The 25,648-nt window shown below is 35.3% G+C and overlaps 1 protein-coding gene across 3 annotated transcripts; it reads left to right on the top strand.

The window, feature by feature from the left end:
* Positions 1-4,855: 4,855 nt before the first annotated feature.
* Positions 4,856-25,632, top strand: LOC126708703 (helicase and polymerase-containing protein TEBICHI). 3 transcript variants are annotated; one of them, XM_050408574.1, is made up of 27 exons: positions 4,856-5,046; positions 5,405-5,847; positions 6,024-6,258; positions 6,358-7,305; positions 8,260-8,324; positions 9,837-9,942; positions 10,054-10,254; positions 10,418-10,618; positions 11,961-12,122; positions 12,205-12,444; positions 12,619-12,831; positions 13,108-13,458; positions 13,607-13,759; positions 14,527-14,748; positions 15,049-15,267; positions 15,439-15,556; positions 17,345-18,546; positions 18,773-18,970; positions 19,486-19,745; positions 21,454-21,643; positions 21,805-21,912; positions 23,033-23,385; positions 23,760-23,868; positions 23,962-24,096; positions 24,313-24,409; positions 24,496-24,654; positions 24,794-25,632. In XM_050408574.1, the coding sequence occupies exons 1-26, from the start codon at positions 5,011-5,013 to the stop codon at positions 24,567-24,569; spliced, it is 6,639 nt and encodes a 2,212-aa protein (XP_050264531.1). In that variant the 5' UTR covers positions 4,856-5,010; the 3' UTR covers positions 24,570-24,654; positions 24,794-25,632. The 3 variants fall into 3 exon arrangements, with proteins under 3 accessions (XP_050264531.1, XP_050264530.1, XP_050264529.1); XM_050408573.1 differs by having other exon boundaries at positions 24,496-24,680; XM_050408572.1 differs by having other exon boundaries at positions 24,496-24,698.
* Positions 25,633-25,648: the final 16 nt, after the last annotated feature.

Genomic DNA, 25,648 nt, shown 5'->3' with positions numbered 1-25,648 from the left:
TCAGTACTCACTAGGTTATTTAGATTGTTAAAAATGGTCTATAATTCTAATTTATTAAATCAATATGTAATGTGTTTTTTTTTTTTTTTTTTCGAGAAGACAAAATGTTATGTTATGTCTTCTTAAAATATAGAGGTATAACGTCCACATAATTTTCACAATAGATTATAAGTGGTTAATTGTTATTGATTCTAATTTGAACCTACTACTTAAATTATTTTTTTATCTCACCAGTAACAACCCATGTCAACTTGCCATTTATGATTTGTTGTAAAAATACTGTGATTATAACATTTCTCAATAAATAAATAACAACAAAACACTTTAACGAGTCAATTTTTTTTAATAATTCAATTGTTTTTTATTTTGAGAAAGTTATAATTCAAAAGTTGGAAGAGTGAGTTTTAAACCTTTTTTTTATTATAGGAGTGAGTATTTAAACTTTAAATGTTTTTTTTAGAGATATCAAAAAGTGTCAACTAGGATTTTAAAATTTGACAAAATTTAGGTACAGTAACTTAGGTATTGTTCATTAAGTTTCTATTTTAAGATTCAGTTATGTGACTACTTAACTTAAAAATGCACTTTCATTCCATGTAAAAAAATCCATATGGCAGAATCTTAAGAGAGGAATATAAGGAACAACACTTAAGTACTGTACCTAAGTCTTGCTCTTTAAAATATATATAATATATAGAGCAAGACTTGGTGGGTGGATAAACACATTGGGAAGCTTCTTTAAGTAATTAATATAACATATAGAAACGCATTTTAACCCAAAAGGCTTAAGTTTAATGAATATGTACTTAATTATGTTATATTAATCACTTATTTTTCTCATATTTATTAAATGTGGGACTTCATTCACACGTGTAACCCAAAAATCTCACCCTCATGTGAGTCTGCCTCTCTATAGGGTTCAAAACCTCTTTGTGGGCCATGAACAAGTCCTACTCATTTTCCCTTACCTAATGGGCTTTTCACTTCATCAACGCGTCATCCATGGGTCTCTCGTACGCCATCCATGGGAACTATGTGTCAACCCTACACACACATCCATGGGAACTCCGCACGTCCATGTCCATGGCAACCTTGCATCACACCATTATTTAGCACCATTAGCAATATTCATTTGTTGGGCTTTTCTTTTCTTTTTTTAATTTTTTAAAATTTTTTATCTAGGATCTTTGTGTGTGGGTCATTTAGGCTTTTTCTGTCCCCGCTGGGTAGGGATCATGAACACCTTACCACTTTCACCGCACACCACCATGGGCTTTGATACCACTTGAAGGGTGAATAAACACCTTAGGGAGCTTCCTTGAGTAATTAATATAACATATAGAGACGCACTTTAACCTAAAAGGGCTAAGCTCAATGGATATGTGCTTAATTATATTATATTAACCACTTATTATTCTCATCTTTATTCAATGTGGGATTTCACTCACACGTGTAACCCAACAAGACTTAGGTACAATTCTTAGGTGTTGTTCCTTATGTTCCCCTTTTAAAATTCTGTCATATGGATTTTTTCTGATGTGATGAAAGTGTATTTTTTAGTTAAATAGCCACATGGCTGAATCTTAAGAGGCGAACTTAAGGAATAATATTTAAGGTACTATACCTAAATTTTGTCCTAATATATATACGCCAACTAGTTAGGTTACAAAATTCTTAACAATTTAATGGAGACAACTAATTATCTTATGAATTTACTCCATTCACAAATAGAGTCCCAACATCTGTGGGCATAACAGCCTTGCAAGTTAAGATTCCATGGAACATACTCATAGGTGGAGTTTGGATAGCGTTTTCAACACTTGCGTTGCGCGTTTGCGTCTATCAGTGGATCTCATGCACTGTTTACAGGATCCACAAACATTTTTTTTTTCAGCAAAATTTTCATTAAAAATTGGTCCCACGACACTATTTACACATTTAAAATTTATTTTGCTACAATATTTTTAGTTTTCAACAATAAGCGCTATCCAAACAAACTCATAGTATGCGTTTGGGAAGCAACGAAAATTATAAATTATTTCACTATTCAACTTATTTTTACTACTATTCATGGATCCTATTGCACTTTTAATACTATTCATAGCCTCCTATTACACTTTTTGTACTATTCATGGCCCCTACCGTACGATTTCAACTATCTTTTACTTTCATCTACCGTACTTTTAGTAATAAATTTTCACTTTCAGCAAAATAAGCGGTATCCAAACAAACCCTAAATATATAAATTTCCAAAAAACTGTATAAATGAGGGAATATATTAGTGTGTGTTTGGCAAAAAATATTTTTACCAGTTTATTTTACTATTCAGTTTATTTTTGCTACTATTCATAGGTCCCACTGGGTTCTACTATACTATTTCAGCTAGTTTTTACCTTTATCTACAGTACTTTTAGTAAAAAAATTTCAGTTTCAGTAGAATAAGTAGAACCCAAACAGACCCTTGAAATAATTAGCAATTTCAATGATTATTCAATGAAAATTTGATTTCTTGAAAATTTAGTTGTGTGTTTGATATAATTTTGTTTAAAAAAACACACACACAGCAACAACAACATCATCATCATCATCATTGTGGTTTTAAGATTATCTTGTATTTTCTTAAGGCATTCAAATCAATAATATGTGAAGATAGGGAGGTGCCAATGGCAAGGAAATTAGGTGATGAGTGAAAATGAGAACAAGTAGATAAGGGGTGTATTATTTAAATTCCAATAAAAGTTACTTAAACATTTTCGTACTCTCCTATAGTTCGCCCAAATTCAAATGAAAACATGATTTGGCACTTCTAGTGAGTATAATAAAATGAGCAATTCTTCATACTTGTTATATTCCCTCTTGTTTAAGCTCTCAAATAGAGGTGTTTATGGGTTGGGTTTGGTTGAGTTGAGAGTCAAATTGTTAATCAACGTGATTAGATTGAGTTTTGAACAATCACTAAACCTAAAAAGGATTTTGTAAAGATTACTTTCAAGCTGATGACTAGTTCCACCAATTAGATGCTAGAGGAGGTAGATCAATTAACTAGTGGCATCAACGTGGATCATATTTGCCATATCGAATAAAGATTGAGATTAGGTGCGACTCATATTTTAGATCGAGATTAAGTGCGACTCATATTTGATGTGCGACAAATGTGAAGGATTGATGATGCTGGTGAGAGGTGAGGATGGCAAAACAAAGGTCAATGATTCATCAAACCACTAGGTAGGTGGGATTCTCCAATTTGAGGGTTGAAAGGTCCAAAAGCTAATAAAAACAAGTTAGGTTTTAGGTTACAAAACCCAATTATGATGGTGTGTGTGTGTATTTATTGATAATTCAATAGTTACGACTTGGGCAGAGGATTTGAATTATAGATATCTCAATAAAAAATACCATGAGGTGTTGATTGAATTACAAAATTATTGACAATTGTGATTGAGTATTTCAGTGAAATTGTCTATGATTAATTATGTTGATCAAAGTCAAATTTGTAGGTTTTTGAACACCTTTACTCACAAAGTAAGGAAATATATAAAATGTATTTTAAGAGCAATGTTAAGAACACATAATTATCACAACAGCTAACGTGACTAGTTGTAATTTGAATAACATCACTTTCATATGGGAAACTGAAAAGTTGTACTTGTACACATATTATTTCCATTATTAGTTATAGTAGATGGGAAAACCACCACCGCACACTTTTGGTGCAATGATCACTCTACAAGTATAAGTGTTTGTGGGGTGTGGGGGTAAGGATTGGGGTTTAAGTCTCCAAGAGGGAACTTCACACACACACACACATATATATATATATATATATACATATACACATTTAGGGTACGTTTGGTACGCTGTAATAGCTCCTGTAATGGAATAGTTATTCATGTGTAATATCAATTCGGTCATTTGGTTGCATCTTTATTACATGGATTAGTAATTACATTAGAATAACTATTCTTTAAATTGAAGAATAGCTATTCCTCTTTAAAATGGATGTAATAGCTATTCCTTAGGCCTCGTTTGGGAGGAGGGAATGGAATGGAATGGAAAGGAATGAAAAGAATAATTTTAGAATATTCTTCCATTCCCTTGTTTGGGAGTTTTAATGGAGGGAATGGAAAGCTCATTCCCTTGTTTGGGAGTTTAAGTGGGAGGGAATGGAATGGATAGGAGGGAACACTCATTCCTCTCTATTCTCTTAAAACCTCAAATTTTCATTCCCCCCAAAATTGGGAGGAATAGGAGGGAATGGAATTAGATTTAATGATTTTTTTACTAAAACTCCCAAAATACCCCTATATATTCAACTCTTTATTTTAAAATAGGGGTCTAATAGTAATATTATCAGAAAATGATTCCATTCCATTCCCTCCATGTTGCTCCCAAACAAGATTAGTTACATTCCATTCATTTTCATTCCTTTCCATTCATTTATTTTAAAACATCCAAACAAGGTTACTTAATTCCATTCCATTCCATTCCATTCTTTTCCATTCATTTCCCTTACTTAAATTTAGTTCATTCCATTCCATTCCCTTATAATCATTCCATTCAATTCTATTCCATTCCCTTATAAACTCCCAAACGGAGCCTTAGTGTATATAATAGGTTTTAAAATTAATATATTTCAAAAAATATAAAGTTTCCTTATACATCATCTTTTACAAGTTTTCCATATGTAACAACCAAACTTATGAATAGTAATAGTTATTCAATTACAATGTCTTCTATTCCCAGTAATAAAGATTATTATTCCTAATGTAATCTACATTCAGTGTACCAAACGTACCCTTATATTAGTTCGAGTAAATGAAGAAAATATAGAAGAGGAAAAGGGCACAATTGCAAAATTGTCAAAATTTTTGAATGAAAACGCTTTTACCTGTACATCTGCAAATTGTCTAGACTTTGGCGCTTGCGCGTGAACATTCAAAATCGTCTCGGCGATGGCAAAGAAATAACTAGGGTTTTGCGGACCGCTCTGAAAACGCTCCGTCTTCGATCATGGCGTCTGGTTCGCCACGGGCGCGCATCGATCAGGTCCGTCCACTTTCTAATCCAATATCGCTATTTCTCAAACCCTAATACTCTCAACGGTCATCTTGATCCACATCCTTTCACTTTATCACACTCAAATTTCTCTTGCTAAGCGAAGATTACAGATCGAGCACTAGGTTCGCTCTTGAATTAAAACACTGCGCTAAGAATTTTGATAAATTTGAAAATGTCGTGACAAATTGTCTGGTTGCTGAGCAAGAAAATAATATTTACATGGAATTCAGTGGCAATTTAACGTTGGATGCTTTTCTTTTTCGTTTTCCACACTTTCTTGGTAGCCAAACGGGGTTTTTTGTAGTTCTTCCAGTTTCTCAGTGACCACTCATTTGGGTTTTTACAGTTCTTTGCTTCGAAGAAACGCAAACCTGTATCACCTGGTTTGAAGTCTGGTAGAAGTGAAAAAGATCTGAAAGGTACCGTAGAAGGGTCTCCGAGTGCCAAAGGTACTCTGGACAATTACTTGGTGACTTCAGAGGATGACAACAACAATGCAAAAGCGTCCTATACAGCTCGTGATTCGTTGTCTAGGCAAGACGCGGTTAAAAGAAATTTGGCGTTGGAGATTAATAATTCTTCCAAGGATGAACAAATGCGGCCCTCTTCACAAGTACAATTGCACTCCGAAGCAGTTGAAGTGGCTAAGAAGGAAGCATTTCGAGAAGTACCTGTGATGGACGATGTTTCAGTTGGAGGTCTTGCAATGGGTTGCTCAACTTCTGCACAAGCTGTTGAGAACCCAGAGCTCAAAAAGTTTGCTGCTGACTTTTTGTCTTTGTATTGTAGGTACTGTACAATAAATTTCGGGCACAATTTTTTGTATGCATCTTTTACTGATATCTGGTGTCGGATTTTGTTGTTACTTTTTTTGAAGAATTCTTTCCAGTAGTGGCGTTTGGGATGAAGTTGCTGTGCTGTTCCTTTACTTTCTGTTATTTATTCTGATGCTTTATTATATGCAGTGAGTTTCAATCAAATGTAAAGTCAGGGTCAGAGCTAGAAGTGAACGGCCATAAGAGACATTGTAGTCCATCGTGGCTGGACGAGAAGGATAAGACATCCAAGAAGAGGCATTGCAACAGTAATCAGTCACTTTTAGAAGGTGAAATCACTTGTTCCAATAAGAAAAATCCTGAGGATATGCAGTCTGTTCTTGTTGATAAAACCATGGGATCAATTTTCAGCTCTTCTAGAGAGGTAGGGTGAAGTTTAAACTACTCAGTTATGAATCTTATAGTCTTGTTTTGCTGATTCAGTAATCTATTATTTATTCTCATTATTGTTTTTCATGGGTAGGTTGCTGATGGTAATGGTCCCATTGAGCTTCAAGCCTTCTTGAAAAAATGCAGTAACACTCCTGAGTCATCTGTAAAAATGAAAGAATTCTGCACACCGGGTTCGTTGATGGTTAAAGCATGTGCTCATGAAACTCCCAGGTCAATGCGTGGAAGCTCTGTATTTTCATCAGGAGAAGCTTTTTGGAATGAAGCAATTCAACTTGCTGATGGTTTGTGTGATCCAATGGTTGACATTTCTGCTCAGGCTGCTGAAGAAACTAATATTTCAAAAAGCCAATGTAAAACCGTGAACTCGTGCAGTTTGAGAAATGGAATCTGTCATGACAAGTCAAAGGAAACATCGGACAAGGGTGAGAACAGAGTATGGCATACAGAATTAATTACTTCTTTGGGGTCATTGGGGAAGCATGCAAAAGATCTGGATAAAGAAGTATCCCCACTTCCTGTTAAGCATCTTGACTTTTCATGTGAGGACAAAACCCTGGATGAAAGTAACCCGCACTGTCCTACTGTAGATGGCTCAGAATGTGCTTCTCATAGAGGTGGTGAGCAATCCGAATGTGGTTCTGTAGGTCATAAAGGGCTAGAAACTGGAAATACATTAATTCGATGTGACAAAGTTCAGACAGATGAAGAGATGCATGAGGGAAAGGAGATGACATCTGTAGTTGCTGTAACTAACAGGAAGGTGGATTTATTGTGTCCAAATAATGATTGCATGACATCTAAGCCACCTGTTATTGAAATCAGGGATTCAAATCACACAACATCTAATTCACCAGTTAATGAAGTCAAAAATTTAAATCTTGACCATGAATCGGATGGAGCAAGTACTCCTTCAAGTTTTGTGCCGCTTGAAGATCGTTTAGATCTAAATCGTTGGCTTCCATCTGAAGTATGCGGCGTATATAGAAAGAAAGGAATTTCAAAATTGTATCCTTGGCAGGTAACTATAAACTCTTGGTTTGCTGTGGTGGTTGATTGGATTATGGCATGTGAGGAGATGTGGTTGGGGTTCTGGACCTTGGTATTTTATTACCATGCTTGCAATCACATTATATATTATTACCGCCCTTGCAATCATGTTCATGTGCTTTAGTTTTTAAGATGTTGTAAGTTTAAAGCTATGTAGCATGGATACTTTTATATGGGACCTGCATCCTTATGAGTAGTGGGGACAATCACTTCTTGGATACTCATCAATGTGTGTGATTATTTGATAGGCGTATGCAATTACCAAAATTTAAAATGTAAAATTTGGCCGATACTTCTTGGATACTTTTGACACTTGTTACATACACCTTCAATGTTATGATATGGCCATTTTGAGGAATTGGAGAAAGCAGTTTCATATCTCAAACTTTTCTTTTTCAAGACTTCTGGATTGGGTTGTAGTGTTAGGCCGTCATTCTTTCACTTCGGTTCATGATTTATTTTCAGTTCATGGGTTTTTGGACTGTTGTACTTTGTCCCTGATGTATACTCCTTGTATACTCAGGTGACACTTTTCTTCTTTTTATAATATATTTTTGTTACTTTAAAAAAAATGTTATGATATGCATATTATCAATTTTAAAGTATATAGGGGCTGTGATTGTGTGTGAAGACATTGAAGGGATTAATGACATATGTTTACATATGTGATTGACTTAGGACTGCCTGTGTGGTTAAATTACTGAGTTGCATCTATGTTTGATTTAGAATGGAACAAAAAATGGAACTTATATTTATTATTGGTAGTATCCCTGATTTATCTGGTAGCCTATTTTTCAATGATGACTGGATGTGTATCTATATCATATCATATCAACATGAGATATCTCTATCCTTTGCTTCCTAGGTTTGAAGCATGATACACATACTTTATTTATTTATTTAAATTTTTTATATTATTCTTCAGGTTGACTGCCTTCAGGTGGATGGCGTCTTACAGAGAAGAAACTTAGTATATTGTGCATCTACAAGGTAGTTTCCTGTGGACTTAGAATTCATCTTAATTTTTCAGTTATACTATCTTCTCTTAATTCTTTACTTTTTATTATTATTTGTAGTTAATACTTTTTTTTTAATCCCTCTAGTATTTCAAACCCATGTGATTAAACCAATATGAATTAACTTTTTGTATGATCTACTGCAGTTAGATATGAAGAAGACAAATAATATTTGTGATGCTCTGGTTGCTATATTCTTGGTTAGGCTTGTTAGAATAATGGATAAATGATTAAATTTTCTTAATAGCTTAAGCTTTTGGGATAAGTGGGTAGTTTATCTTGTTATTGATGCAAGTGGTTTTGAGTTTGAACCACATATGTGCTCTACCTCTCATTCAAAAAATTAAAAGTCCCATTTGTTGGGCCTTGCTTATGATAGCGCAACTGTACTGTGGTTAGAAACAATATCCTCCATGGAAGCCTAAATTTAATGCAAAGCCCAAGAATAAGTGTTCATGGTAGTTAAATTGGTTTTATTTGGTTATTAAAGAGCCAAGTGTATTTTAGTAACTCTACAATTGTTGGTAATGAGCCATAGTTGTGGGACTTGAGTTATTTATATTAATAAGTAAGTCTTATTTAGTTTATGAGTATTTTATGTGTGGGCTTTTGTTTACTAATCAAAGGAGTCCTAGTTCTATCAAGGATGAATTGATGTTGATTAATAAAATATTGAGTGTTTTGAGTATTGAGACATATTGTCCTTAATTTTCTTCCCCTTCTTCTCTCTCATATATTTCCCTTCTCTTTGATATTCTGTCACTATTCATGGGTATTATTCATGTGTACTGTTCACAAACTGTGGGCAGATTCTATTTCCGTTTCTTCTTACCTCTTTGCAACCCAAAATTTTTTTTTCCCTACAAAACTTTTGTCATTCTTGAACCCTAACCCTTCTTTGTAAGGTTCTAAATCATGAATTTGTAAATCCTCCTAACCTTAAGCCTATCACAAGCACACCTAGACAATTCCCCAATTTATCCTATGTCAACTTATTGAGAGGGCATCTTGGCCCACATGTGGGGGGAGTGTTAGAATAATGATTAAATAATTATATTCAATATTTCTTAGTAGCTTAAACTTTTGGAGCAGTTGGTAGTGTTCAAGGCTGCTGAGCATTTTAAGGCTTCTAGCTTCTAGATTTTATTCATTAACACATACTTGATATTTTCAAATGTATGGTTTGATATTTGAGAAAGTATATTATTTTTACTTATCAAAAAGAGAAAGTATATTATTTTTCTTTCTAGTGTAATTACAATTTGTTTCTAAATCATATATACATGTGACTTTTGAATTGCTTGTGTTATTAATTTGTATAATTGGCAGTTCTATTTATATCCATATCAACCCCAAATTTATGCGCTCATTACAAGTTTTGCTCTTTTTTTTTTTTTTTTTTTAAATTTTTTTTTTTTTGGGGGGGGTGGGGGGGGAGTGTTATTGAGAATCTTTGTGTTGCTTCACGTTGCTTCCTCTGCTGCAGTGCTGGTAAAAGTTTTGTTGCTGAAATTTTGATGTTGCGGCGTGTCATATCAACTGGAAAAATCGCACTACTTGTACTTCCTTATGTATCTATTTGTGCAGAAAAGGTGCTTTATTGGGTTTTTTTTTTTTTGAATTGATGCAAGCATAAATTGATTACAGTTTCCTTAATTCAAATTATGTATATATATTTCAAGTTTGTGTACTAATTGGTGCAGGCTGAACATCTGGAGGTCCTTCTTGAACCACTTGGTAAGCATGTTCGTAGCTATTATGGAAACCAAGGTGGGGGAACACTTCCTAAAGATACTGCTGTAGCTGTCTGCACAATAGAGAAGGCAAACTCTCTAATAAACAGATTACTTGAAGAGGGTCGCTTGTCAGAAATTGGAATAATCGTGATAGATGAACTACACATGGTATTTTAGTCAAAGGCTGTGGGGGTATTTTGTAGATATCTTGCCTTTTTTATTTTATTTTCTCTTTGAAAGGCATTCTCCATTTAGTTTTTCTTCTTGGCTTTAAGCTTGTGCTCTTTGATCGAGTTACATAGTAAGTTCTCATCCTTATGTTCATCAACAGGTTGGTGATCGGAATAGGGGTTATCTTTTGGAACTTATGTTGACAAAGCTTCGTTATGCAGCTGGTGAAGGCAATTCAGAATCAAGTAGTGGAGAAAGTTCAGGTATGAGCAGTGGTAAGGCTGACCCTGCTCATGGTTTGCAAATTGTTGGGATGAGTGCGACCATGCCAAATGTGGCAGCTGTTGCTGATTGGCTTCAAGTGAGTCGAACTAATTTTCATTACACATATTCTAGTGTTTCACGTTAATTTTTATGTAAAGATCTACTTGTGGCCAATGAGCTCTAGCTCAAATGGCAACTCTTTCCCTTGTAAGAACAAAGAATGGGGATGAAGGGTGAAGTTGAAAAACCAAGACCCTGTAGGTGTTTGTAACTTCCTGAACTAAAGAAGAAAGGGGAAAGATCTGCAATTGTCACACATTTTTACATAAGAAGGGAATCAATGCCTGAAAAATGCCCCAAATACCACCTATGGTTCTGTGGATGTATCATTAGCCTAATACGTATCTGGAATACAGAGGAATAGAGCTAAAAATGGGCGCAAAATTGATTCATAGAAGCTTGACTAATATATTTCTAATGTCATCAAATATCTTAGTCCTTTTCTAGGAGGAACATTACGAGTCTTGGAGTGATACATCTAAAAAATCTAGTTGATGGGTTCTACATGAGAGTTTAGTCCTCTTTCTTAAAAGTAGTGCATGTTACTCCCTTTGTAGATTTAGGAGTGATTGGCAATCAGCTGACATCATAGAAGCTCACCCTAGGGTATTTGTGCTTTATACTAGAGTAGAACTTATACCTCTGAGGATGTGGATGTTGTTGATTTTGACTTTTGTGAAATTTATGCTTGTTTCATCTGGAAGGAATTTTTGGACACCATTGTCTCAATTTTTGGATGTCGCTATCATTATTTTTCAATGTTATGATGATAGTGCTTTATGTGGATAATTTGGAAGGAATAGAATAAGAGAGCTTTTGAAGATTTAGAACAAAGCACGTGTGAGTTGAAGTTCATTTTCCTGCAAGTTCTGTTTGATTGGATGGCTGTTCTGCCATGCCATTCTTTTTCTTTTTTTTTAGACTTCACTGATTTTGTCCTGCTGTACACAGCTTGTGTATGGATAGGCATGTTTTCTTTTGATTTAATAAAGTTTTTTTTTTTATTGCTTAAAAAAAAAAATCAATGTTATGGAAAGACCCTGTACTTGAAAGATTTTCTTTTTGGGTTTTTCATTATTTGTCGTCTCAGGGTTGGTAAATCATAGGTGAAAGGAACACAATGCACCAGGTAGCTTTGATCGTAACAATTTGTTTCAAGTTTATATGATGCATCTATGGTGCATTTATATTTGTTGTAAATGATTTTATGCCTCATATTTAAATAAATTCTCATTTTTTGTTAAGGCAATTGAATTAGCGGTATCTACTTTTTACACCTTGCCTTGAGGGAGGATATTAAGTCTTGCCACATGATTGATGTAGCCTTCTTTTGTGTTTGATAAACTTATAGATCTATTTTTTCCTGAATCTGCATGTAGGCTGCATTATACCAGACAGATTTTCGACCAGTTCCATTAGAAGAATATATTAAAGTTGGTAACACTATTTATAGCAAAAAAATGGATATTGTTCGAACAATCTCAAAAGCATCTGACCTTGGTGGTAAAGATCCAGATCATATTGTTGAGCTATGTAATGAGGTAGGGATTTCTTGTGTGGTAAAGCTGTCTTAGGGCATTATTCCAGAAGTTGAAAATTTATGTACCAAGAAACATATTTCAGGTTGTTCAAGAGGGTCATTCAGTGTTAATATTTTGCTCTAGTCGAAAAGGATGTGAATCAACTGCAAGGCATGTTTCAAAGTTCCTCAAAAGATTTTCTATTAATGTTCGTAATGATGAAAGTGAGTTCTTGGATATTACTTCAGCTATTGACGCCTTGCGAAGGAGTCCAGCAGGACTGGATCCTACATTGGAAGAAACTCTCCCTTCTGGTGTTGCCTATCACCACGCTGGTCTCACGGTATTTATTTATTTTGTTGGGGCTGTATCTTTCATTATTTTTCATGGTATATACTTGATTTCTTTGTCTTTTGATTGTCTTAAAATAATTTTTAATGGTGATTTCCTTGGCCATTGACAGTTGTGGGATTTCCTTACTTTTAAAGGTTTGGATGTTTATTTATCTTTTCGGTAGGTTGAGGAGAGAGAGATTGTTGAAACCTGCTACCGCAGAGGCCTTTTACGTGTCTTAACTGCTACATCTACCTTAGCTGCTGGGGTTAATTTACCAGCTAGGAGGGTCATTTTTCGACAACCCAGGATTGGTCGTGATTTTATTGATGGGACAAGGTACAAACAGATGGCTGGTCGGGCTGGTCGGACTGGGATAGATACAAAGGGGGAAAGTGTATGTCTGATTTTTTAGTTCCTGTTTTATGTTTCATATTAGTCCAGGCGCCTCTTATTTTTTATTGTTATCTGGGATGATTGCTGGTTGCTTATATGATTTTTGACTGTCTTTTTAAATGTCAAATTGATTGATGCTTGTTATTGTTTTATTACCTTTATTTTATTTATTTTTATCATATTTGACTTACTTTTTTGATGTATTTCAGTGAGGACATAATGTACTGCTTTTATATTAAGATGTTGATGTTTTCCCCTAATGATTTTACCTTACCAGGTACTAATATGCAAACCAGAAGAAATAAAAAGAATGATGGGACTTCTTAATGAAAGCTGTCCACCATTGCATTCTTGTCTATCTGAAGATATGAATGGAATGACTCATGCCATTTTAGAAGTTGTGGCTGGTGGGATTGTTCAAACTGCTAATGATATTCATCGATATGTTAGGTGTACTCTTCTGAATTCCACCAAGCCATTTCAAGATGTGGTGAAATCAGCTCAGGAATCTCTTCGGTGGTTGTGCCACAGAAAATTTCTTGAATGGAATGATGATACTAGGTTATACAGTACCACACCACTTGGACGAGCAGCTTTTGGCAGTTCTCTTTGCCCAGAAGAATCACTTGTAAAAATTTGCATCTTCTATTTTCATTTTTTTTTCTTTTTATTTAATTTCCTTACTATTGATTTACTCTCTGTGCAATAAGTAATGTTGATTACTGGGAAAATATTTGTTGTTGAAATTGATTCAATGCTTATGTTTGGTTCCCTAGATTGTGCTGGATGATCTTTCAAGGGCAAGAGAAGGATTTGTGCTTGCATCTGATTTGCATTTAGTTTACCTGGTAACACCAATAAATGTTGGCGTTGAGCCAGATTGGGAACTGTACTATGAACGTTTTATGCAATTATCTGCTCTTGACCAGGTAATTATGCTTCTTGTTATAGTGGCTTCTCTGATTCCAAAAGGAAATTCATTATCAATCACTCTTTCTTGGTTTATATTATTGACCCTCCGTTTTCTATTGAACACTAGGCTTATGTAATTTTGTCATGGGAGGCTTTTTGGAGTTCCGTTTGTTGTGCTATGATAAAGGGATGATTTCCTGTATCGCTGGAGGCAAGCCTCAAGTTTACTAAGAACTTGTTTTGTGCTTCCATCTTTGCGATTATCTAAAGTTTACCTCATGCGCCAAGTGGACCTCCAAATTGTTTTTTTAAATGCCATGCGGAGTTTTAAAAGTATTGACCTCTTTAAATGGATGTCTTGGCACAGTAACAAATATTTCTTTTGTGTTAGTTGCACACACCCATTGGGTCTTGAACCTAGAACCTCACTATCCACCTAGAACTTATAAGGGAAGGAGGTGCGAATTGAGCTAGAGCTCATTGGCTTGTTGCAGTAACAAATTTTTTGTATTTTTAAGAGCAATTAGGTTTAGAGATTTACCTAATGGTAGAATCAATATAAAGTATGCTTTCTTTCTTCATAAATCCATGATTGTGTATTGGATTTCCTTAGTAGATGATTCCATCTTCTCAGAATCATGCTGATAACTTATTCTTTTTTTTTTTGAATTTAAAAAATTATAAACTTTAATGTGGTTTATTTCTCAGCCTGTAATTTTCATCTTTACATCTGATTTTACAATAAAAATTAATTAATTTCTCTTCCCAATTGCATGAAATGCAGTCAGTGGGCAATCGAGTTGGAGTTGTTGAGCCGTTTTTGATGCGCATGGCACATGGTGCACCTTTGCGCATTTCAAAGCAGTCAAGAGACAATATGAAAGTGCAGCATGGCAAAAGTGAAAACCGACTTGGGATCACAAACAGTAATATGCTTTCGGATGATCAACCACTTCGAGTGTGTAAACGTTTCTATGTTGCACTCATCTTATCAAGATTAGTGCAGGTATTGCATGCACTAATAGATTTCCTATTTTTCCCCAATTTGTGAATGTAAGCAAACAAAATACCATGTATTGCATGCTATTAATGGATTGCGTATGTTTGAGGTGACTGTGACTTGGGATAACATTCAATTAAATCTTCTGGTCTATTTTCCTTGATTTTCACTTGGACTGCATATTTATTAGTTTGGTTACTTTGATAGGATTCTGAATCATCTTTATATGGGATGGTTTTGTTGATGTGTATTTGTTTTTTGGTTTTCTTGTTTTGCTAAATACATTTTCTTAAACCTGGGATGAAGGAAGTTCCTGTGGCTGAGGTTTGTGAAGCTTTTAAAGTGGCTCGAGGCATGGTTCAAGCCTTACAAGAGAATGCTGGAAGGTTTGCATCAATGGTTACTTTATTTTGTGAGAGGCTTGGATGGCATGATCTGGAAGGCTTGGTTGCCAAGTTCCAAAATCGTGTTTCATTTGGAGTGAGAGCAGAAATTGTAGAGCTTACTACAATTCCATATGTTAAGGTACTTCTATTAGCAAACTACCTTTCTGTTACTGTCTTGAGGGGAACCTCACTAGTGGTTTCAGGTTTCTATAATAATTTGGGATTGGTTGTTTTTATCATTTGAATTTTAGTGTTTTAGAACATTTTATAAATAGTCAAGGATTGGTTGTTTCTATTATTTGACTTTTAGGGTTCTCGAGCAAGAGCACTCTACAAAGCTGGCTTGCGTACACCTCTAGCAATTGCAGAAGCATCTGTTCCTGAAATCACCAAAGCTCTTTTTGAATCTTCTTCATGGGCTACAGAAGGTGATACTTACGAGATTTTTGGTCTCTGATATTGGTTCATAGTTATAATTACATTTCAAGTCATGCATGAAAAATTGAAAATATCTTTGTTTTGTCATGGATTTTCAAACCAAAGAATAGTATGGACCATAAGTTGTATTTGTTTTGTGGCCATTAATGGGATTTCTTGACATGACTGTTATAGCATGTGGTTCTTGTCAAATTTCTTTGGGAAGTTTCATCTATCTGATATTTGCTTTCTATTGGTCTTCTCTCCCCCCCCCCCCCCCCCCCCCTTTGATAGGTAAAATGGGACAAACTAAAAGCTCCTTTCTATTGGTCTCTCCAAAATTGGATTTTTTTATATAATAAATGTGGGGGGGGGGGGGGGAGAGGAGAATTTGAATAAAGGCAGAGTACATGTATTGATTAAATGATGCTCTTGATTGGTGTCTTACTATCTCTCAAGCTTTGCACTATCTGTTAATAACATTTTTGACATTTTTTATGTGGTTTATATTAATAGGAGCATTTACATTAATAGGAGCAGGAGAGAAACAATCAGTGTTTTGAAGATTCTGAAAAAACTATAGTTGATTTAAAACTTTTCTTCTTTAAATCTCTATCGGATTGGATGTCTATCATAGGAAGTCATTCTATTTTTTTGGTCTATGATTTGATGGATGCTTGTTATTTATGTATTTGATTATTTTGGTCCACTGTTGTATACTTCCTGTATACTTGGGTGACTCATTATTATGTATTGGAATAAAATTTTCTTAACAATTGATAATCTAAGGAAGCACAAGATCATCATTGTTGATTGGTCTTGTATGTCAAAGTTGTTGGGGAGTCGATTAAGCACCTCTTTTTGCATTGTGATATTGCTAGCAAGCTGTGATTGTTAGTATTTGCTTTGTTTGGAATTTCTTGGGTAATGCCTAATTTGGTGGAACTTTTTATATGTTGGAGGTGTTCTCAAGAGACATCAAAGTTTGAATGTGTGGAATGCTTTTCCTCTATGCTTGATATTGTGCATTTGGAGGGAGCATGATTGCAAGATGTTGATGGAATGGAGATCTCATATGTGCAATTGAAACTTTTATTTTTGAGATCATTGTTTGATTGGTAGAGGGCAATTAGGTTGATAAATTATCAATTGTCTCAAAAGCCTAAATTATTAGGAAATGGTGAATTTGATAATTTAATCTAACACTTTCCCTTCATTTGTGGGCTAAGCTGCCCTTATTAAGTGGGGCCAACACGTGGAAATTTTTTTAAATGGGAGGTAAGGTGGATACAGGGTTTGAACCCGGGATCTATTGCTTTGATACCATAATAAATTATAAATTATTGATTGTCTTAAAAGCTTAAGTTATTAGGAAATTGTAAATTTAATCATTTAATCTAACACAGGGTTTAGCTTCTTCCTATTTGTTGGATTTTTAAGATCATTGTAGCTTTAGATCATAGATTTTTCTTGCAATTATCTTGTATATTTCCTGTGTACTAGGGCCTTGCCTTTTTGTTCTTTTTATAAAATTTCTAATCTATCAAAAAATTATTTACGTTACTAATCTGTTAGTATGAGGAAGGAGGATTATAAAGATGACATAAAAATATTTGTGATGCTTGGATTATTAATGGTGGTAGATTTAATATTTATAGCACTGTATGCTGTTATCTTTCATTCTCTTCTTCCAGTTTAAGGTTGTTTTCATGTAATTCATCTTCAATTGAAAATTTAATGCATTTATGGTTTTATAGATCTTTTAATCCTGACAAGTTGACTAATATGAGTGTTAGCAGGTTCAGCACAAAGACGTGTACAACTTGGAGTGGTGAAGAAGATTAAGAATGGTGCACGCAAAATTGTTCTGGATAAAGCTGAAGAAGCAAGGGTTGCTGCCTTCTCAGCTTTCAAATCACTTGGATTTAATGTGCAACACATTTCTCAACCCATATTGGCAAATGCCATGGGCAATCACGTTACGCAAGGAGTTGCAACTACATCTTCTGGAAATGAAACTAGTAGTAGCTTTGTTGATGTAGAGCACATGGAGCATGTTTCTGCTAAGCCATCCACAGCAGAAAATGAGAATTCTGACAAAGTTTCTTCAGAAAGTGAAGGTGAGAAGTTAATGAGAACATCAGATATTGGCTTAGTGGCTTCAGCAGAAGTAAACTCAATGGCTGCAGTGCAATGTAACTTTGGTGCTGAAAATTCTGGGGTACCAGTTGGAGGGTCTGTTACTGGTGGTTCTGAGCTGAATGCTACCATTGGTAATACCAAAAGTGCAGATATGGCACGCTCTATTCAGTTACAAAACTCTCGTGATGGAACCAGGGTATGTGATGAGTATCTTCATTGTGGAGTACAGGAACCACATAGCAAGGAAAATTTGTCTCTTGGTAATAAGGACAGTGCTTGTGGGAAGGGCCCTATCAATGCAATTAATACTCCTGGTGGATTTGATTCCTTCTTGGATCTTTGGGAGACTACACGGGAATTCTATTTTGATATCCACTACAACAAACGATCGGAAGTGAACTCTGTTGCCCCCTTTGAAATACACGGCATAGCCATTTGTTGGGAAAATTCTCCTGTGTATTATGTCAATCTCCCAAAGGATCTACTGTGGTCTGAAAACAGAAGAAATTGTTACTCATCTGTGGGTACATCTGGTGATAAGAGTAATGTTTCACCTCCTGAGTATTTGTTGGAGATAGTTAGACAAAGATGGAACCGGATTGGTGAAATATTGGGGCAAAGAAATGTTAGAAAATTTACTTGGAACCTTAAAGTTCAGATTCAGGCTCTTAAAAATTCTGCAGTTTCAGTTCAAAAATTTGGTTCGGATCTTGCTGTGAAAAATATGGGTGTTGAACTCATAGACAACTCATTCTTATTGTTATCCCCAGTTAATGTAAAAGATGGAATTGATGTGTGCATAGTGGCATGGATTCTGTGGCCTGATGAGGAAAGAAGCTCTAACCCAAACCTGGAGAAGGTATTTAGAAGAGTCATATCAATTACTTTGACAGTAATTTCAAGCATGTGTAGTATGTTTTTGGAAGATAATTTATTTATTTATTTTCCCAATGCTGAGAATTTTCTTGCTTTTAATTTCTTATGGCCCCATGACATCTAAAGTTCTTGAAATCTTGTCTTTTAGTTAATAGTACTATGGTGTTCTTCTTTTCTCAAACTGCCTTCTGATAAATTTATAAAAATAGGAAGTTAAAAAACGTTTATCCAGCGAGGCTGCAGCAGCTGCTAATATGAGTGGCAGGTGGAAGAATCAGATGCGAAGGGCTGCTCATAATGGGTGCTGCCGTCGGGTTGCACAAACACGAGCTTTATGTTCTGTACTTTGGAAGTTGCTTATTTCCGAAGAACTTATTGAAGCCCTTATGAATATAGAAATCCCATTGGTAAGTTACCTTATGCTCTCTGTTATTAACTTCTAGAGGAGTTCTGTGATCTGGGGCATTTAAACTTTTTGGTGGTATCTAAAAGGAAATGGATAGTATAATGCGTTCATTTTGGAGCATGTAAATAGAACCATTCTTTTTCTTCTTCTTTGTCCTTGATAAATATCTTAAGCATGACTTCTCTTATCTCATTTTTCTACTTTAATTTTTGGCCTCGATAAATCTCTGAAAGTGTGACCTCTCTTCTGGTGGGGTTCTTCTTCCTTTTATTTTTAAATTTTCCATTTCTTATTTTTTGACCTTGATTAATAGCTTAAGTACGAAACTGATGCTTCTTATTTTTTGACCTTGATTAATAGCTTAAGTACGAAACTGATGCTTGGCATAGGTGCTAAAATTAGCTGACTGTTGAGCCACTTAGGGATTATGAGTTAAAAGAAAGTCGTCCTTCAGAAACCATTGAACTGATTTTGAAGTATTTGACAAAAATTTGTATGCTTGTATGTGTATGTTAGGTTAATGTGCTTGCAGACATGGAGCTTTGGGGAATAGGTGTTGACATGGAGGGATGCCTTCAGGCACGTAATGTGTTGGGGAAAAAGCTTAGGTATCTGGAGAAGGAAGCTCATAAGCTGGCTGGCATGACATTTTCATTATATACAGCAGCAGATATTGCAAATGTGCTGTATGGACACTTGAAGCTGGCAATACCAGAGGGGCACAATAAGGGAAAGCAACATCCAAGTACTGACAAGCATTGCTTGGATCTGTTAAGGTATTGGGAGTGATTTCTTGTTCTATGCTCTTTACGCATCTTAAGGTGAATTTGTTTACTAATTAGATACTGCAATAATTTATGCTCTCTCCATATTTTAAGTTTTCACTATATTATCTCCAATAATACCATTCATTGTTTAATTCAAAATTGTGTAATTTAAGAGATTCTTAATTTTTGAAGAGTGGCCCTTTTGGGTTGTGACAAATCTGATCAGGGATATACATTGAGGGTTTCTTATTCTGAGTAACTACTTGATGTCTCTGCAGCAAAGTTCAGGTGGACTTTTGATAAATTGAGTTACTATTTTCGATGAGCAATGTTTCACATTTGTCGATGTGAATTTGGAAAGTGCTTGCATCAGCCATACTCAAAAAGTGCATTAGTGTTCACATAATGATGTGTATGAATGTTAGTCATCCGTATATTATTATTATTATTATTATTATTATTATTAACGGTCCTAGTGGTCCAGATCTTCTACCTATGTTGGCAGAACCTTTTAGTAAAATAGTGTATCTTCAGTAGGTGAAGCTTAAATTTCTATATGCTATCGATTTGTTGGTCACTTGTTTTCCTTAAGAATATGTTGTAGTATTACTCTGTTGAAGTGATGTCTTGGGAAAGCAAGTATAGCTGCATTTTCAAAATAGTGAAAAACATTAGATTTTTGTGAAAAAAAAATTTTGGGAAAATTTTCCTGGAATACATGCAATTATTTTGGGCTTGTATATTGTCTTTCTCTTCTTGAAATTACAAGTAAGAGAGTCATTCCTTGTATTGCAATGCCCTGTGACATTTTCTGCTTTGCCTTTGCAAGGATAGTGCAAAAGCAAAATAGTAGCAATTATCTAATTGTGAATTATTTGTTGAAAGGAAAAACTTTGTTAAACAGCTAGTAGACTTGTGCAGAGAAAGTCAAGAGGAAGGTTGAAAAAATGCAGGCGGTTGACCTAATGGCTTAGGAGGCAAAAGAGTCCTGTATTATTTCCCCAAGTCCTTGGGTTGAAGTTGTTGAGTTGGATTTAGTTGCCAGCAGTCCAAACCTTTGGTCTTTCCTCATGGTTGGTCCAGCAAGCACAGATAATTGTTGGAATTATTATCCTCCATAAGGCTTTAAATTTTTAATAGATTAGGCTGTGGGGCAGTTGTTGAAATTGTATCATCCTCTTCTGAGTCTTTCAAACTTCTGGGTCCTTTTAGCATGCGTTGTTGTGCTTATTGATGCAAAAAAAGGTTATGTTCATTGTGGATTGTAATAAGGGTATTGGTGTTGAAGGAGGTGCAACTGTGTTTTATATAGTTTGAACTGTACATCTTTCCTATGTCCTAAAAAGGAGGAAAAAAACTGTGCTTCATTACATGGTGACATATGTCTTTCAAGGTAGTGAGTTCAGGTGCATCCTCATTATGCCAGTACATGATTTTGCCTTTAAGTTTTTTTTTTTGGATAGCAGGGCTTAAAGTGATGATCCTTCTCCAATAATTTTTCCCAATTGAAGACTAAGATGGAGTGGATATAACAGAGAAAGCAACTATTGTAGCCTCTTGAATTTTAATAAACAATCTGCGTTGGATTTTTGAACTGCTACACTTGCATATCATATACCCATTTATTTGCACATTGCTTCTAGCACATAGGTTTTGTCCTTGGGCATTCTCATAGTTGCTAAGCTATGCATAACAACTGGATTTGGTTTCATTTCAGGCATGAGCATCCTATTGTTCCAGTCATTAAGGAGCACCGTACATTGGCAAAGCTCCTAAACTGCACCTTGGGATCAATTTGTTCACTGGCTAGGCTATCTTTGAGGACACAGAGGTACACACTTCATGGTCATTGGCTCCAAACATCAACCGCAACTGGGCGGCTTTCAATGGAGGAACCTAATCTTCAGGTTTGATTTCTTCACCTGTCATATATATGCACCCGTCATATTTATCATTTTAGATATTTTCTTGTGTTAGTGAAATTTAAAAATTAGTGTAATGAACTATTACTATCATTTATTTATTTTTTTCATCATCGTCATCATCTTGTATTTTTTGAGTTATGCAGTGTGTGGAACATGTGGTTGACTTCAAAATGAACAAGAATAAAAATGGAGGTGATGCTGATGCTGATCATTATAAAATTAATGCTCGCGATTTCTTTGTTCCTACGCAGGTAATGATCTTGATGTTCATGTATTTATGATCAGGTAGATAATAAATGCTCGTCAATTAAACTTTGGAGAATAAACCGATGAATATATTTTCATAATTGAAGACCTGGAATTTTTTTTTTACATTAGCTCTCAACCCATAGCAATCTGAGGATGCAAGCTGGACAAAAGTTCCCCCATTTTCACCTCTTCTTTCTCTCTCTCTCTCTCTCTCTCTGGTTTTCTGCCTGGGAGAGCCAGTGGGAGTGTGGAGTCCCCTAATTGCTTATGACCAAGCTTTTCTGCCAGGGGATAGTGCAGAAAGGCCAGATTTGTGTTTAACTTTGAAATTTGGATTCTAGTTGATCTGCCTGTTGCAAAATATATTGATGAATGTTGCTTCAAAGGAATTCCCAAAACCAGGATTTGTTTAATTTCTTGTAAAATTTGTTTCTCTTCAATAATTTGCCCTGTATATATTGAAAGATACTAGTTAAATGATTTGTTTTTTTTTTTTTTTTTGTTTTAATAAAAAAATAGCTTTAGGATGAAGATCAGTGTGGACATAAATTCGGTAAAGGATAATACATTTACCGTATTTGGCAGTTGGCACTGTACTTTGAAAAGTTTCTTTTCCAGAAGCAATATCAGAGAACATCAGTAATTTTTATTTATTTAATGAATTTTATCTGTTTGAGTAGGAACTTTATGTTGATGCTGTGATAGGGGATTTTATAAAGATGTATCTGCCAGTTTACTGAAGCTTGGCTTGATGGAGGCAACTTAGGTGTTTGGCTTGGTGATTGTTGGTTTGACTCAGTGCGAGGGTTCCTAACTGTAGGTGGTGGTGTAAGGAACTTTGATAGTAGAGGGAATTTGGTAGCTTAAGTGAGGTTGCAAGCAGTCAAGTTGGGTGATTTTGAATTTTAGCAATTAGAGTGAGAGGGGGGTGGGTGGGGGGGAGGGGCTAGGATGTCTTTTTGTGAGAGAGAGAGAGAGAGCATTATGATTTATTGTATGAAGGATTTGTCCCTTGGGCTTTTCAGATGCATGTGTTTTTGTGGGTTTGTGTAAATGCAACAATTATTTTGTGGAGATTTTTTTGGTTTATATTCTGGTTGAGTCCATTCTTAATCTTTGCAGGATAACTGGTTACTTTTAACAGCAGATTATTCTCAAATTGAACTGCGGCTGATGGCCCACTTTTCTAAAGACTCCTCATTAATTGAACTTCTTAGCAAGCGGCATGGTGATGTTTTTACTATGATAGCTGCAAGATGGACTGGGAAACCAATTGAGTCTGTTGATTCCAATGAACGAGACCAGACCAAAAGGTTGGTGTATGGCATTCTTTATGGAATGGGTGCAAACACTCTTGCAGAACAACTGCATTGCAGCTCGGACGAAGCTGCAGAAAAAATCCGAAGTTTCAAAAGTTCTTTTCCTGGTGTTGCTTCTTGGCTTCGTGATGCCGTTGCATCTTGCCGTCAGAAAGGGTGAGTATTTTATTTTTCATTGTTTTTTACCCCTCTCTCTCCCTCTCCTTCTATACAAGGATAAAGATAATGCAAGAGATTGAGTGAGAGAGTTTAGATTTTTTGTTTTTTTGTTTTTCACTTAAATACTATCCAATTTCTTGTTTTCTCACATTCCATTTTGTTCACTATAAAGCCTTTTTCTTGAATGTATGTGACTGAAGGTTATTAGGTTCTACATCCTGTTTATCTCTTTTATTTTCCAAACAAGAATTTTCTTTCCATTTGTCTTATAATTGCCATTAACTGCTTGTATAATTATGCAGTCTTTTCAGAAATGTTTTCCTTTTTGTGCTATACAGTATGTGACTTATCTGAGTGCACTTGTGATTCAGATATGTGGAAACCCTCAGGGGAAGAAAGCGTTTTTTGTCAAAAATTAAATTTGGAAACAGTAATGAAAGATCAAAAGCCCAGAGACAAGCAGTCAATTCTATTTGTCAGGTAAAACTTTCTTCCTTTGGGATGAGGGTGGTTATGGGTGTTTAAATGTAGCATCAAATTATAATATAATTTATTAATAGCTGCTTTTTGTAGGGATCTGCTGCTGACATTATTAAGATCGCAATGATAGAGATTTACTCTGTGATTGTCGAAGGAGTTGATAGGCCAGGTAGTTCACTCGCTACAAAGTTTCAAAAGCTCAAAGGCCGCTGCCGAATCTTATTACAGGTGCTTGGGAAAACTGCTTACTATTGTTGTTTTCTATAATTTTTTCTTTTCATCGCTCAATTATTTCCAACAATCTGAAACAGGCAGATTTTATGAATAAAAAAAATCTTAATAACAGGTTTGTTAATGCAGTGGGCTTTTTGCTTTACTTTTTTGTTCTTACACTGCAATATGTGCTGCATGAAAATTGATAGATGGTTGGTGATTCCCATCTAGGTACATGATGAATTAGTACTGGAAGTTGATCCTTGTATGATAAAGGAAGCTGCATTGCTGTTGCAGATGAGCATGGAAAATGCCACCTTGCTTCTTGGTATATGTTCAGCATCTGTAGTTCACATTTCTTTGCATTCTGAGAAATTTTCTTTTCTGTATTTTATCTCATTATTTGTTTTCCAGTTCCTTTGCATGTCAAATTGAAAGTAGGAAGAACGTGGGGTTCATTGGAACCTTTCCAGGCTGATCAGTGTTAAGGGGAGCTATTGTGCCTGATTCATGAATTAGAAGGGAGCGTTTTATTCTTGGTGAAGAAAAAGATGTGTTTCATGACATTGAATGGTGACGATGGCTTTGAACCAGTGTTTGTAAATTCTGATTATTGAGTAAGTGTTGAACTCCATTTTTCTTAGTGATGAATCAAAGCGTTATGCCTCAGATGTTCTGATACCAAATCTAATATTTTCTTTTTCCACTACAGGGAAGCTATCTTATCCATTCTGATTATGCAATGCATTCCTTGGGGAAGGGCATGAGAAAGAAGTGCATCTCTTGAATTGCAGTTTTGCAATAAGTATAGCCTTCGCTCGACTTCAGCTAGAAGGTTTGCTTTGAAAGAAGAAATTTGAGAGGTTTGAGCATTGCTTGTCCATAGTAGACAGGCTGATGAGCTCATTCTCATTAAATGCTGAATCAGTTACTTCATTTGGAAAATGGCATCCATGAATTACCTTTCTTTGCAAAGACAATGGGAATCTATGGGCCCTGTGATGTATTTGCTTCCTACTGGCTTGTTTGGGATTGCTTATTTTCATTGTTCATTGGGCTTACAAAATAAGCTGAATAAAAATTCAACTGTACCTAGAAAAAGTAAAGCTTTAAGTTGTACATAAGCCGGATAAGCTAAAAATAAGCTGTGGCAAACAGGCTACTGCTGGTGGCCTGCAGAGGCATAATGGGTATCGGGGAATCAAAGGATGCTATTTCAACTTAAATGAGGTGTAGGCAAAGCTTCAAAGATGACTAGATCTTTTTTACCCGTGGGATTTGTAAGTATTCCGAGGCCTTGGTAATGCAATTTTGCGGTGTTGTTGGAGAGAATGCAATGCGCATTGTTAGGATTGTAAGAGAACAATTTTGGAGTTAAGCCCCCCCTTTTCAGTTATGATTTCTTGATTTTTTTTTTTTTTAATTTGCTTTTTTCATGATTTGTTGGTATTTCTCTGTATACCTTGTATATGGGTTGTATCTTTATGATTTTAGTGAATTTTGCTTACATAAAAAGGAAAAAAAAGAAAAGAAAAAAGGTATTCCAATGCATTGGTTGATTCTTTGG

The sequence above is a fragment of the Quercus robur genome, chromosome 12 (genome assembly GCF_932294415.1).
Source record: "Quercus robur chromosome 12, dhQueRobu3.1, whole genome shotgun sequence".
Taxonomy (NCBI): domain Eukaryota; kingdom Viridiplantae; phylum Streptophyta; class Magnoliopsida; order Fagales; family Fagaceae; genus Quercus; species Quercus robur.
The sequence above is the reverse complement of the archived record's forward strand: the minus strand, read 5'-3'. Positions and strand labels throughout refer to the sequence as shown.